This window comes from Pinus tabuliformis, chromosome X (assembly GCF_031772625.1).
Source record: "Pinus tabuliformis cultivar Carrire ecotype Pingquan chromosome X, CPIR1, whole genome shotgun sequence".
In the NCBI taxonomy this organism is placed as follows: Eukaryota; Viridiplantae; Streptophyta; class Pinopsida; order Pinales; family Pinaceae; genus Pinus; species Pinus tabuliformis.
The window spans coordinates 686981953-686995510 of record NC_142308.1 but is presented as its reverse complement, the minus strand read 5'-3'; the positions used below and the strand labels follow the sequence as shown (position 1 = coordinate 686995510).

The 13558-nt window shown below is 42.5% G+C and overlaps 1 protein-coding gene across 1 annotated transcript in view; it reads right to left on the bottom strand.

The window, feature by feature from the left end:
• LOC149141837 (putative serine/threonine-protein kinase At1g54610) overlaps positions 1-13558 on the bottom strand; it is a 191919-nt gene that overhangs the window by 76365 nt on the left and 101996 nt on the right. The window contains exon 4 of the mRNA XM_089449130.1: positions 2961-3188. Coding sequence (XP_089305256.1) covers positions 2961-3188 — 228 coding nt within the window. The remainder of the gene's footprint in view (positions 1-2960; positions 3189-13558) is intronic.

Here is a 13558-nt window from a genome sequence, read left to right as displayed (position 1 = left end):
GATCAGTCAGGACGAAAGAATGGATTTGGAAAGGGAGGATGCAGCTGGCTCTGTGAATGTGGTGGCAGCAAGCAGGAAAACTAGTAAAAATGAAGATCCTCTTCCATTCTTGAGGAATTCTAATATTAGTAGATTTGGGAGAAAAGAAATTCAGCCAACAAAAAAGAGGGCAGCCCAAACTTATAGTGGTCCAATGGAAAAGATTTTTCGGCGTGAGCAGCGAGATGAGGTTGATCTTACATTGGCATTCTTTTTCTATCTCAACTTCATTTCTTTTAATGTTGCACGATCTCCTATGTTTATTGAGATGTGTCGAGCTCTAGTTGATAGGGCTCCAATTGGGTATGTGCCTCCAAGTTCAGAAAAACTTAGAACCACATTGTTGATGAAGGCAAGGAAGGAGGTGGATAAAATTCTACAACCTATTAAATCATCATGGATCTCATCTGGTGTCAGTATTGTCTCTGATGGATGGATAGATACAGCACGCCATCCTCTCATCAATTTCATGGTATATTCTCAAAATGGACCGGTTTTCTTGAAAGCAGTTGATGCTCTTGGACAATACAAGGATGCACAATATATGGGTGAGTTGTTTATTAAAGTTATTGAAGAAGTAGGCATTGAAAGTTGTGTGCAAATTATCACAGATAATGCACCTGTTTGCAAAGCAGCTGGCTTGATTGTGGAAACTAAATATCCACAAATATTTTGGACACCATGCATTGTTCACTCTTTGAATTTGGCACTCAAATCTATTACTTCAGATGTGACATGGATTGGCAATCTTATTGAGGATGCACGCCATATCCGAAATTTTGTGCAAAACCATACCAATGCCCTCACAATATATAAAGAGTACACACATCTATCCTTGTTGAAGATTGCAGATACTCGGTTTGCTTCCTCATTCATCATGCTTAAGAGGTTGAAGGAGGTGAAGGCCGCTCTTGGGGCCATGGTTATTTCAGATCTTTGGTCTTTTGGGAGAAAGACGGATCAAACAGCTTCAAAAAAGGTAAAGGACATAGTGTTAGATGATGGTTGGTGGGAAAGGGTGGATCTTACCATAAAGATCATGAACCCTATCATTTCTTTCTTGCGGTTTGCAGACACGGACCAGCCCATCTTAGGAGAGGTTTATGAGGGTTGGGATTCCATGATTGAGTCTGTGAAGACTATTGTTATGGAGAATGAGTGCCCTGCATATGAGACATCAGCAGAGAGCTTATGGTCCACCATACAGGATATTCTTATCTCTAGGTGGGATAAGAATTGCACACCTTTGCATTGCTTAGCTCACTCTTTGAATCCCAAGTACTACAGTGAAGAGTGGCTCCATGGTGGGACCTCACAGATACCCTCCTCACATGGATGGAGAGATTTCACAGGGGAGGAAGATAGCATTCAGAAGGATGTTTCAGGATAACACATCTTTTCTTGAGGTGGAGGAAGGCTTTGTAGAGTTCTCCACTGGCACCAGGAGATTTGGGGCGTATGATGTACTTGGAGATAGGGGGGTCAAAAGTGCCTATGCATGGTGGGCAACTCATGGGGCAGCATGCCCTATTCTACAACAGTTAGCCTTGAGGGTCCTCTCTCAAATTACTTCATCTTCTTGTTGTGAGAGGAATTGGAGCAATCTATATAGTTTGAAAAAGAGCAGGCTTGAGCAATCCAGGGCGGAGACAATGGTGTATGTGCACACCAACCTTCGTCTTATTTACAGGCAGAGACAAGAGTGGTTGAAGGGAAAAACAAAGATGTGGGATGTGTTTCCTGATGATATGGGCTTGGACGACAGTATTGAGTTGGCATTAGCCAACATGGATCTTAATGACCCAGTGCTAGAGCCAGTGACTTTTGATGATGAGACACAGCATCTTGAGGGGTCATCCTCCACAGCAGCAGATCCTGGATTGGGCATAGAGGAGGAGGATGGAGTACAGTCAGATGGCAGTGGCAGTGATGGTGACTATGACATAGAGGACATGGACTATTGATAGAGTGATGAGTCATGACTCATGGACCAGTACCGAGCTATGATATTCCTACTTATTTTGTATCTAGTATCTACTCTTTTGTATTTTCCATTGGCATTCTCTCAGGGGTCAGTATCTACTATAGTCTATGATCTATCTATGTACATTGTAAACACTGAACAGTGATACATTTTGATTTTGATGACTTAATGGAAAATCTGCATTTTATGGTTTTAATATCTAAGTTCTAAAATTATAATTAGTAGTAAGTACTTACTACTTAGTTTCTTATGTGCTTGTAATTTGTAAATTTTGATTCTATTTATTTTTTTAAAGTGAACTATGAACTTTGAGAAGTAATTATATTTTAATTTGATTAGATAAGCTGCAACCTGCAATTTAATATGGATAAAAAACTATATTTCGGTATATATATATATATATATATATATATATATATATATATATATATACGTGTCCCCCGTGTCCTGTTTCCAGGTCGCTACGTTTCGTATTGAATACTCGTATTTACGTGTCCTCGTGTCATGTGACTTAGATAATTACACATAATAAGACAAGCCAATATTCTCATAAAATCTGCATAGAAGGTCAAAATATATGGCTCTGGTATCTGCTACTATTCCCCAAAATATACATCTCTTTTACTCTAACCAGCATTGCACAGCCCTAGTATAAAATTGAAATTTATTTATGAATATGCTTCAAGAATCAGAAAAAAATGTTCACAAGCTGAAGCATCCACTACCTATTATCTAGGGTTTGGAAATTTGAATAAAGCAAAGATAAAGAATCAAAAAAGAAGTTAAAACCAATGCACCAATGCATGGACTAGGTATTCCATTCTGGTAGGTTCTAATTTACAGTGCCACCTGATACCAAAAAAGAAGTTAAAACCAATGCATTGACTAGGTTTCTCATTTTGGTAGGTTCTAATTTACAATGCCACCTGATGCTCACCTCGTTCTTAAGAGCTGAAGCTGCTGTTCCACGACTAGAAGATTCTATGGCAAGAAGTGTTTCGATCAGGGCCAGTGCTGTTTGTGGGAACTCTCTAAAAGTCTCTGCAATGCATCGCTTATAAGGTTGCTGCGGCTTGAAGATGGTTGCATGTGGCAACTTCGATTTCTTCCAATACTCTTCTGATGGTGAACCACATAGCTTAAAGATTTTGTGCAGTTGCTCCACCTGAAATAATTTAATGGTGAATAGATATGATACAACACAATCAGGAAAAAGCTTGTGATTACCGAACTAATGTTAACATACCAATTGAAAACCGTAAGTTAGCTATTCTTTAAGAATGATAAAGCATGTACAACACAGCATATATGTTGCAGATAGATCTAACATCAAGACAACCATTCTGTGCAGGGACAAATTGAAACAGAATGTGCACTCACATGTGGCAGCAAGATAAATGGCAATCAATGTGGTCATGATAAAAGTTCAAATAGACACATGTAAACAATTGTCTCTTTCTACAAATCTTGTTGCATGTAAAATACCAATTACAAATTGGAATGTGAAGCAATGGATTATTCTGTTTGTTGTACTTCTTGGACAGCTAATCAAATTCTCATTGATTCTTCAACTTCTTAAATGTGGTCATGGATAATGTTCAATTAGACATGCGCACGGAATTGTCTCTCTCTGCAAATCTTTGTGCATGCAAAATACCAATTACAAATTGGAGCGTAAAGCAATGGATGCTTCTGCTTCTTGTACTTCTTGGATAGTTAAGCAAAGTTTCACAGATTTTTCAAATTCTTAAATCCCTGTATGATGTGCTTTATTCCCGATATTTCCTTTGTTTCATTCTTGATGGGGCATTCTGAAATTTCTGGCTACCCAGAAGGTGCTATTAACCCAGTTAATTATTTCCTATTACTTGTTCACGGCAAATTAATTCTTCTGATGGAAGTAATGAATAATAATATGAACAACATCATTCACAAAATAAAAATTGCAGCAAAATATATGAGAAACCAATCACACAATTGGCACAAGTATTTTTGGACAAACCCCTGGAAAAACCCAAACATGGGGAAAACCAGTCTTCAAAACTAAGAGTTTATATTATTATCTTAGGCAAAAACTGCTATTGAGAAATTACAACTGCTTGCCAAACACTGGCAAAGCTCCGGCAATATTTTATCTTCACTTCTGCTAATCAAATCAACTTGAAGAAACCCCGCAGCTTCCTCTTCTGCAATTCGCACTGGAAATCTGGCAACTCACACTGGTTTTCCGACAATTCACAGAGTCTCCTAGCAAACTCACACTGCCCTCTGGAAACTCGATTTGCCTCATGGAAGACTCAACCTTCCCTCCTGGCAATTTGCACCTCCTTTAGCAAACTCAGACTGGCCCCTGGAAGACTCACACTGACTCCCAGAAATAATCTCAGCCTCTACTCTTGTGAATTCAATGAGCAACTTGGCCTCCTCTTGAAGCTCACAGCCTCATTGGAAAAACTCGGTCTCCTACAAAAAATAATTGATAGCAAAAACCTCCAGAAATTCCTCTCCCAATAACTGGTGTTGAAACCCTCCTAGTGTCTCACTACAAATCACCCACTCAATATGTTTCAAAGCTACCCATCAATTCCCTTTATAATCTCTCATTCACAAATGAATGGCCACGATTAGAAGTTCATTTGATTCAATCGATGGCTAAGATCATTGTTATGACTATAACTCATATAAAAATAATAAATATAAATATAATAATAATAAATAAAAATTAATTAACTAATATTTAGTTAGTTAGTAATGAAGAGGCATGTCTTAGAGACATGACTATTCATGAAAGGGCACCTGCCTAGATAAATAAGCGAGCCCTCATTATAATCATTTCACACATCTTTTGTACATTCAACAATTCTTATATACAATTACTACTTGTCCTACAATGGATACTTACATATTTCAGTTCTTCTAAATTATTCCGCTGCCTATACAAACTTTGTTCGTTACAATGGTATCAGAGCATTCCTCTAAATATACAAACTTTGCTCATCACATTGGTATCAGAGCCATGTTCTTCGATCCCGATCATTGGCCATTAAAGTCTTCATCAATGTAGTTGTTGTCACGATCAAGGATTTCGCTATATAGTGAGAGATTCTCCATTCATCAGGCCATTCGCCATTTAAAAAAAACTACCAAGAAAAAATATTTTTAAAAAAGAGACAAAAAAATATAAAAAGTTTAAAATATATATATATATATGAAAAGGCTAAAAAAAATATTGTATCTATAAAAAAAAGAGATATTTAAAAAAAATAGAATGAGAAAAAAGAAAATTGAAAAGACAAAAAAAAACAAAATAAAGGAGAATTAAAAAAAAAAATTACATAAAAAAAATCAAAACAGTCAAAAAGTAAAATACTTACCTGGCTGTAACAGCAATCGGTACACCATCGTTAGGCCATACAATCACCCATAACAGGCCTCAGTGCCACATCAAGTTTCGCCCGGCTACCAAAACACTAGACCCTGTGACACAACAACAACTTGCCATCACTACCTCCGATCAGCCGCCGCCAGCCCAAGGTGCCTCTATTACTCAACCAAACTTCATGGTTGTCGTCGTCGCATCGAGTACACCATTGAATACTACATACACACATGCCTTATCCACCGTCACCTTTCTCAATAGCTTCCACATAGTTTCTCTGCTGCCACACCCTGTCCGTCAACACACTGCCCCGATTCCCTTTCTTCCACTGTACGAAAGAGAGACGCCAAATTCAATAATCAACCAACCGATAACATAACCGTCTCATTGTGATCCAGTTGACGTTAAAAAAAACAGTTGATCAATAATTATCTGGTCGCAGCCAATATCATTGTGATCACAGGGTCACGACGTTACAAAAAGCTGTCAGTCTTCCATTACCGTAACATTAATAAAGATAGAAAATATATTAATGTAATGTTCCTAATTAGGAAAAACAACGATGTGCAAAGCAAACAATAAATACAACACTAGAAATTTTAAACACTTAGTGAACACCCATGTAAACTCCAGAAATGATAACCAACTGAGCCATTTTATTAAACAATTGGAGCAATAGTACAAAAGTGTGGAAGGAGTGCACCTCGGCTTGCCTCAATGGCAAGTTTGACAAAACCCAAGTGATAAAATGACAAGCCCAAATGATAGAATCAACGGCTCCAATGATGCCCTGCACTGCCACAAAAAACTGCACCATCTGATGAAAAGAAGTTGTTGAAAAGCCCACTTCTGGTGCTCAGAAAATTCTATGAAATTAATCCCAAGCTCCTCTCAAATAACCCACCAAAACCCATAAAGGGTTTGGTCTAGTTTTGACCCTAGAAATTCGGCCTCCAAATACCACGTCCTCCTCCAACTACTGGGAAATTCAACCTGCCTACAACTCCCAGAGAAAGCCCTCAAAATCACTCCAAAAAGGCTAAGTTACACTCCCCCGAGGTCTCCTTATTTCCCCTGACAATCTCCAACTCCACAACTCATTCCACAAGCTCCCACGTGTGTCCAGTGAGAGGCTTCTGCACTGGCCCTGGATGCTGCAATTCGTGCTGCCTTCAAACAACAATCTCCTACTCCCAAACTCCTCCAAAAGGCTGATATCTCACTGAAGCTCCTATACCAAAATTCTCCCAGGAATTTCTACTTGAAAGACCCCTGAAATGACCCCAACGTATTCCCCTCCTACGCCATCCTAGAACACGAACTAGCTCAGCAAATGGCTGAGTGATAGGCTCTGAATCCCCTCCAGCTCTTCTCCAAATTGGTACGATTTGACCTCCCTAGGGTGGCACTCGAAATCCCCCAAAGAAAGGGTGAGTTTTCAGCTTGGAAAACTCGGTGCTAAACAGCAAGTGACCCGACTAAGCAACTCGAGCAACAAGAGTGAGTTCAATTGACAAAAAGACCCCAAATGAGGCTGAGCTTCTGCTATTTAAAATTAGTGAGCTTCCTTTTCCCACATGGGCCCCTCCATCTAGATTTTCGACCTTCCTTCCTTGGCTATTCGAACTTCTCCCTTGGCAAGTGCGTTTTTCCTTGTGCATGTGGTCCCCACGCTCCACTAACCAAATATTTCGGCCTCAATTTTTCTCCTAAGTCTTTCTTCAAAATTTTATGGATAGCATGGTCACCAAAAATGTCAAAATTGTAGAAAAATAAACATAGGACAAATTAATTTAGGAAGGGACATTATAGTCCTCCCCTCCCAAATGTTGCTTGTCCCCAAGCAACTTCAGCGTTGCATGCTCAAGTATGTGTTCACCTTCCCAGGTGGCATCCTCATCCGGCAAGCTCCTCCAGCATACTAAATACTCCCTGATAGTTTTTATCCTCAGTTTCCTCTCCCTAGTCTCCAAAATGACTTCCGGTTCCACAACCAGATATCCCTTATCATCAAGTGGAGACAACTCCGTAGTTGTTGTCACCTGCTGCCCCAACACTTTCTTGAGGCATGAGACTAAAAGACATTATGGATCTTGCTCTCTGGTGGGAGTTCCAGCTCATAGGCCACCTCCCCAACTCCCCTAGTCACCCTATACGGCCCATAGAAACGTGGTTCTAGCTTCTCGGCCCCCTTCTGCTTCAATGTAGACTGGCGATATGGCTATAGCCGCAGAAAAACTAAGTCCCCCTCCTCAAACTACCTCTCAATCCTGTGCCTATCTACATACATCTTTTGTTGATTCTAGGATGTCAATAAGTTATCCTTGAGAGCCTTGAGGATATCCTGGCTCTCTTGGATCCAATCTTTGGCCTTTGGGGCCCTACTATCTCCAAAAACAATGTTAGTAAAAGACAAACCATCGTAACCATACAAGGCATGGAAAGGTGGAATACCAATGGACATGTGGTGGGTGATGTTGTAAAAGTACTCGCCCAGATGTACCCACCGAATCCACACTCTCTGCTGCCCGGTCACATAGTTCCGTAGGTAGCCCTCCAACCATTTGTTGACCCTCTCCGTTTGATCGTCGTCAGCGGATGGTAACTAGTGCTGGGGGTGAGCTCAGTGCCCACTAACCTGAAAAGCTCTTCCCAAAATTCCCCCATGAACTGACTGTCTTTGTCACTGATTATGGTCTTAGGAAGTCCATGTAAGTGAAACACCTCCCTGAAGAACAACTCGACCACTTGTGACGTTGAATACCATGTCAAGATAGCGAAGAAGTGGGCATATTTGGTCAATTGATCCACCACCACATAAATACAATCTCTACCCTACACCATAGGGAGCCCTGTGATAAAGTCCATAGAAATACTCTCCCATTTCCCCTCAGGAATGGGAAGTGGCTACAACAACCCGGCTGGATGGGTCCACTCCCCCTTGTTCCTCCGGAAAGCCTCACACTCTTGCACATATCTCAACACATCCCCTTTGAGGCCTTTCCATGTGAAACACTCTCTATCATGTATGTCTTCCGAAACCCCTGGTATCCAAATAGTGGTGAGTCATGCGCTGCATGGAGAATCCTCTCCTTCAACTGCGAACTCGACACCAAGAATATGCGCCCCTTGTAGTAAATGACCTCATTCATCACCCTATAGCGCTCATCAGCATGAATACCCTCCAAAATCTCACACGCCCACCGGTCCTTGGAATACTCCACCAAAAACTACGCCTTCCAATCATGGAAAATGCTCATGAGTGAAAGTGTTGCGGGCCTCCTAGATAATGCATCTGCTACTATATTGTGCTTGCCCTTGACATACTCAATATCGAAGTCGTAGGCCTGCACTTTGTTGACCCACCTCTGTTGCCTGTCACTGAGGCCCTGCTGCCCCATAAAATGGTGAAGACTATTGTGGTCAGTCTTCACCCGAAATCTGTTGCCCACTAGGTACTGTTAGAATTTGGCCAATGCATGCATGATGGCCAACATCTCCTTGTCGTAAATAGAATACGACCTCTCATGTGGAAGGAGTTTCCAGCTCTCAAAAGCAATGGGGTGTCCATCCTGAGACAATATTGCGCCAACCCCCTCTCTTGATGCATCGCACTCCAATGTGAACGGCTGTGTGAAGTCCGAAAGTGCCAAAACTGGGCAATTTGTCATCACCTCCTCGAGGTGATCAAATGTCGACAGTGCATTGTTCGTCCATGTAAAAGCCCCCTTCTTCTTCATATCTGTGAGGGGAGTCGCTAGTTGTGATAAGCCCTTTACGAACTTCCTATAGTAGGTGCATATGCCTATGAATCCCCTCAACTCAGTCACGTTTTGGGGTTCAAGCCAATCCCGAATGGCCCTGATCTTCTCCTCATGTACACTAACTCCATCTGCGCCAATGATATGTCCCAAGTAGAGCATTTGTGCCAGCCCAAACTCACACTTAGACAATTTGGCGTAAAACTGTTGCTCCTTTAAGATACGCAACACCATCTCCAAGTGCTGCAAGTGCTCCTCCCATGTCTGGTTGTAAATCAAGATATCATCGAAGAACACCAACACAAACTTTTGCAACTGCCCATAGAATACATGATTCATGCATGACTGAAAGGAGGAAAGTGCGTTGGTCAACTGAAAGGGCATGACCAAGAACTCAAAATGCCCATAGTGGCACCTGAAAGTTGTCTTTAGGATGTCCTGATCCCTCACCCTGATCTGGTGGTACCCCAAGCGCAAATCTATCTTAGAGAAGTACTTGGCTCCTCTAAGCTCATCCATCAGCTCATCAATGCACGGAATGGGGTATCGGTTCTTCAAGGTCTTCTTGTTGAGCGCCCTGCAACCAATGCACATGCGCAAAGTCCCATCCTTCTTCTTCACCAGAACAACTGATGAAGCGAAGGGACTAGAACTTGGCCTAATGTGCCCCAATTCCAATAACTCCTCGATAGCACACTTGATCTCATCCTTGTAGGCCTTGGCATGCCTATAAGGAGTAGTGATAACTGCTTGCACCCCAAGCTCCAGCTCGATGGTGTGCTCAAATCCCGTGTCAGGTGGTTGCCCTGCTGGTATGTCCCCAAACACTACCGGGCATCTGCCCAAGATGGCCTGTATGTCTGGGTGAGGTGGCTTGGGTTGTCCCGCAACCTCCGAAATCCTCAGCTCCACTACCCACGCTATGTCACCATGCCTCAAGTCATCCTCCATCCTATGCGTTGAAACTATCTATGGAGGGTACTAATGCATGCCCCGAAGAACTACCAGCTTGCCATCCGGCCCTCTAAACTCCATCTCCGGTTTCCTCCAATCCGTGGTGACCCGGCCAAGGGAATAGAGCCACTGGACACCCATCACCACATTGGTGTCTGGCACATCCACAACAAAGAAATGATCTATCATCGAGTAGTTTCCCATGGTCACTATCAAAGTGGGAACATATCGGGTGCATTGCATAGTCTTGTCCCCTGGCACCAGAACTGAGAACCCCTCGAACTCCTTTGTGGTGATGCCCCACCTCTGAACCATCTGGGCATCAATGAAATTGTGGGTGGCCCCACTATCTACCAAAACTGAGACACGTTGTCCGCGCACTGTGCCTCGGATCCCCAAAGTCAAAAATTTTGGAATTCCACCTAAAGAAGCAAGGACTCACCCAGATGGTGCGAAAGATGCTCCCCCAGGTGGTGGTGTAGGTGGTGGCCCCCTCTCTGCCTGACCCTCATTGTATCCCCCGCCAAACTCCAACTCCACATCATCCTCCTTGTCACTATCCGAGAAGACCTCGATGTAGTGGGCCTTGCTTATTGTGCATCGATGGCCTAGTGCCCGCGGCTCCCGACAAGTAAAACATAGTTTCCTCCTACAGAGGTCTCTCTTGGTCTCCTCATCTAACTACCCATGCCCTTGGGCTGCTAATTGTGGTGGGGGTCTAGTATCACCTCCCTTTTGTGGATAGGGAGTCCGTGATGGAATGGGTTCTCTAGTCTTGGGGATTGCCCCCTGCAAATCTCTAGCACAAGTCACCACCTCCTACAAGGTAGAGGGTCTGTGTGACTTCACCAGTCCACACAATGGCTCAAGTAACCCCTCTATGAATGTGTACACCCTCCTAGCATCGAATACGTTTGGCACCATAACTGAAACCCTCAAAAACTTCGATATGTAATGCTCAGGATGGCCAGTCTGTCTAAGTTGGGTCAACTCCCTGAAGTGAGCCTTCGAGTCCCTCCTGTCAAAACGCTCCACCACTCTCTCTGTGAAATCCTCATAAGAGGTCACGCTAGCATGCCCCAATGTGGACAAGTTGTGAAACCACCACTTCTTTGCTTCCCCCTCCAAGTGCAAGGTAGCCATTTTGATGGCTTCCACCTTTGTCATCCGATTAAGCTGGAAATAAGTACCCAACTTCTCCACCCAAGCTCGAGTTTTACACTTGGCATAGCCATCATATATGGGGAAGTACATCCTCCCAATCAAACGTTGCAATTCCGAGTTCTGTGTGCTCGATCCCCCACTATACCCTTCCCTTCTCATTCTACTTGAGCTGGCAATAATCTCTTAATAATAGGGTTGCTTTGAAATCTTCCCCCATGGATTGCCACTCCCTGAAGAAATCTGCCATGGGCATTTGGTCATCCATTCCTCCATGCTCACTAGGTGTTGATGGTAGAAAAGTAGGCAACGTGGTTCTGGATGGCCCACTGAAAGTTGGTGGGTGAGTGGCTGGTGAAGGGTGGTCATACTGTTGTGAGGCCCCTAAAGTCTCTCCAAATAAGAACTCACGATGAAGGCTCTTGTCCCTATTTTGTTGTTTGATCTCCTCCAACATCTCCTTCTGTCCCTTAGCCAAATCATTTAGGGCCTTCAAGAGGCTATCGAATGTTGTTTCTTCCTTACTCTTTGGCTCCCCCATCTCTGCTACAACTACGTCCTTCCCACATGCCTCTGTATCAGGCATAATATCCAACTCCCTTTCCCTGCTCCTATACCTCTGTCTCCTGTAAGTCACGTTCTGCCTATCCTCCTCGTTCATAAGAAATTTCCCCCACGGCTGAGCCAAGATCTGAGCTCTGATACCACTGTAATGTTCCTAATTAGGAAAAACAGTGATATGCAAAGCAAACAATAAATACAACACCAGAAATTTTAAACACTCAGTGAACACCCATGTAAACTCCAGAAATTAGAACCAACTGAGCCATTTTATTAAACAATTGGAGTAATAATACAATAGTGTGGAAGGAGTGCACCTAAGCTTGCCCCAATGGCAAGCTTGACAAAACCTAGGTGATAAAATGACAAGCCCAGATCATAGAATCAGTTGCTCTAATGATGCCCTATGTTGCCCCAGAAAACTGCACTATCTACTGGAAAGAAGTTGAAAACCCCACTTTCGGTGTTCAAAAAATTCTGCAAAATTAATCCCAAGCTCCTCTCATATAATCCACCAAAACTTAGAAAGGGTTTGATCTGGTTTTGCCCCCTAAAATTCGACCGCCAAATATTATGTCCTCCTCCAACTATTGGGAAATTCGACCTGCCTACAACTCCCAGAGAAAGCCCTCCAATTCACTCCAAAAAGGCTGAGTTACACTCCCCCAAGATCTCCTTATTTCCCCCAACAATCTCCAACTCCACAACTCGTCCCACAACCACCCACATGTGCCCAGTGAGAGGCTTTTGCGTCGGCCCTGGATGCTGCAATTCGTGTTGCCTTCATGTAGCAATCTCCTACTCCCAAACTCCTCCAAAACGCTGATATCTCACTCAAGCTTCTATACCAAAGTTCTCCCGGCAATTGCTACCTGGAAGACCGTTGAAATGACCCCAGCGTATTCCCCTCCCACGTCCTCCTGAAACACACACTAGCTAAGCAAATGGTTGAGTGATAGGCTCTAAATCCCCTCCAGCTCTTCTCCAAATTGGTACGATTTGACCTCCCTAGGGTGGTACTCGAAATCCCCCGAAGAAAGGGTGAGTTCTCCGCTTGGAAAACTCGGTGCTAAACAGCAAGTGACCCAGCTAAGCAGCTCCAGCAACAAGAGCGAGTTCAATTGAAAAAAGACCCTAAATGAGGTTGAGCTTCTCCTATTTATAATTAGTGAGCTTCCTTTTCCCACGTGGGCCCCTCCATCTAGCTTTTTGACCTTCCTTCCTTGGCTATTTGAACTTCTCGCTATTTGAACTTCTCCCTTGGCAAGTGCATTTTTCCTTGTGCATGTGGCCCCCGCGCTCCACTAACCAAATATTTCGGCCTCCCTTTTTCTCCCAAGTCTTTCTTCAAAATTTTGTGGGTACCACTGTCACCAAAATTGTCAAAATTGTAGAAAAATAAACTTGGGACAAATTAATTTAGGAAGGGACATTACAATTAACCAAATTCGAAAAGGCTGGGACACCATTACATTAATGTATAAGGTGGAAATTTACAAAGGTAGTAATTATTAGTTAAAAGGGAAAAGGATAAATATTAAGAATATATATATATATAAAAGATGATTTAAAATTATAAAAAGTTTCAAGGTTCGTTATATATATATATATATATATATATAAAGGAAAATTTAAATCACAAAGTATATATTAAAAAAAAAAGAGTACAAATGAGATTATTAATATTAAACCAAAAAAGAAAAAAGAGCACTTTTAGGA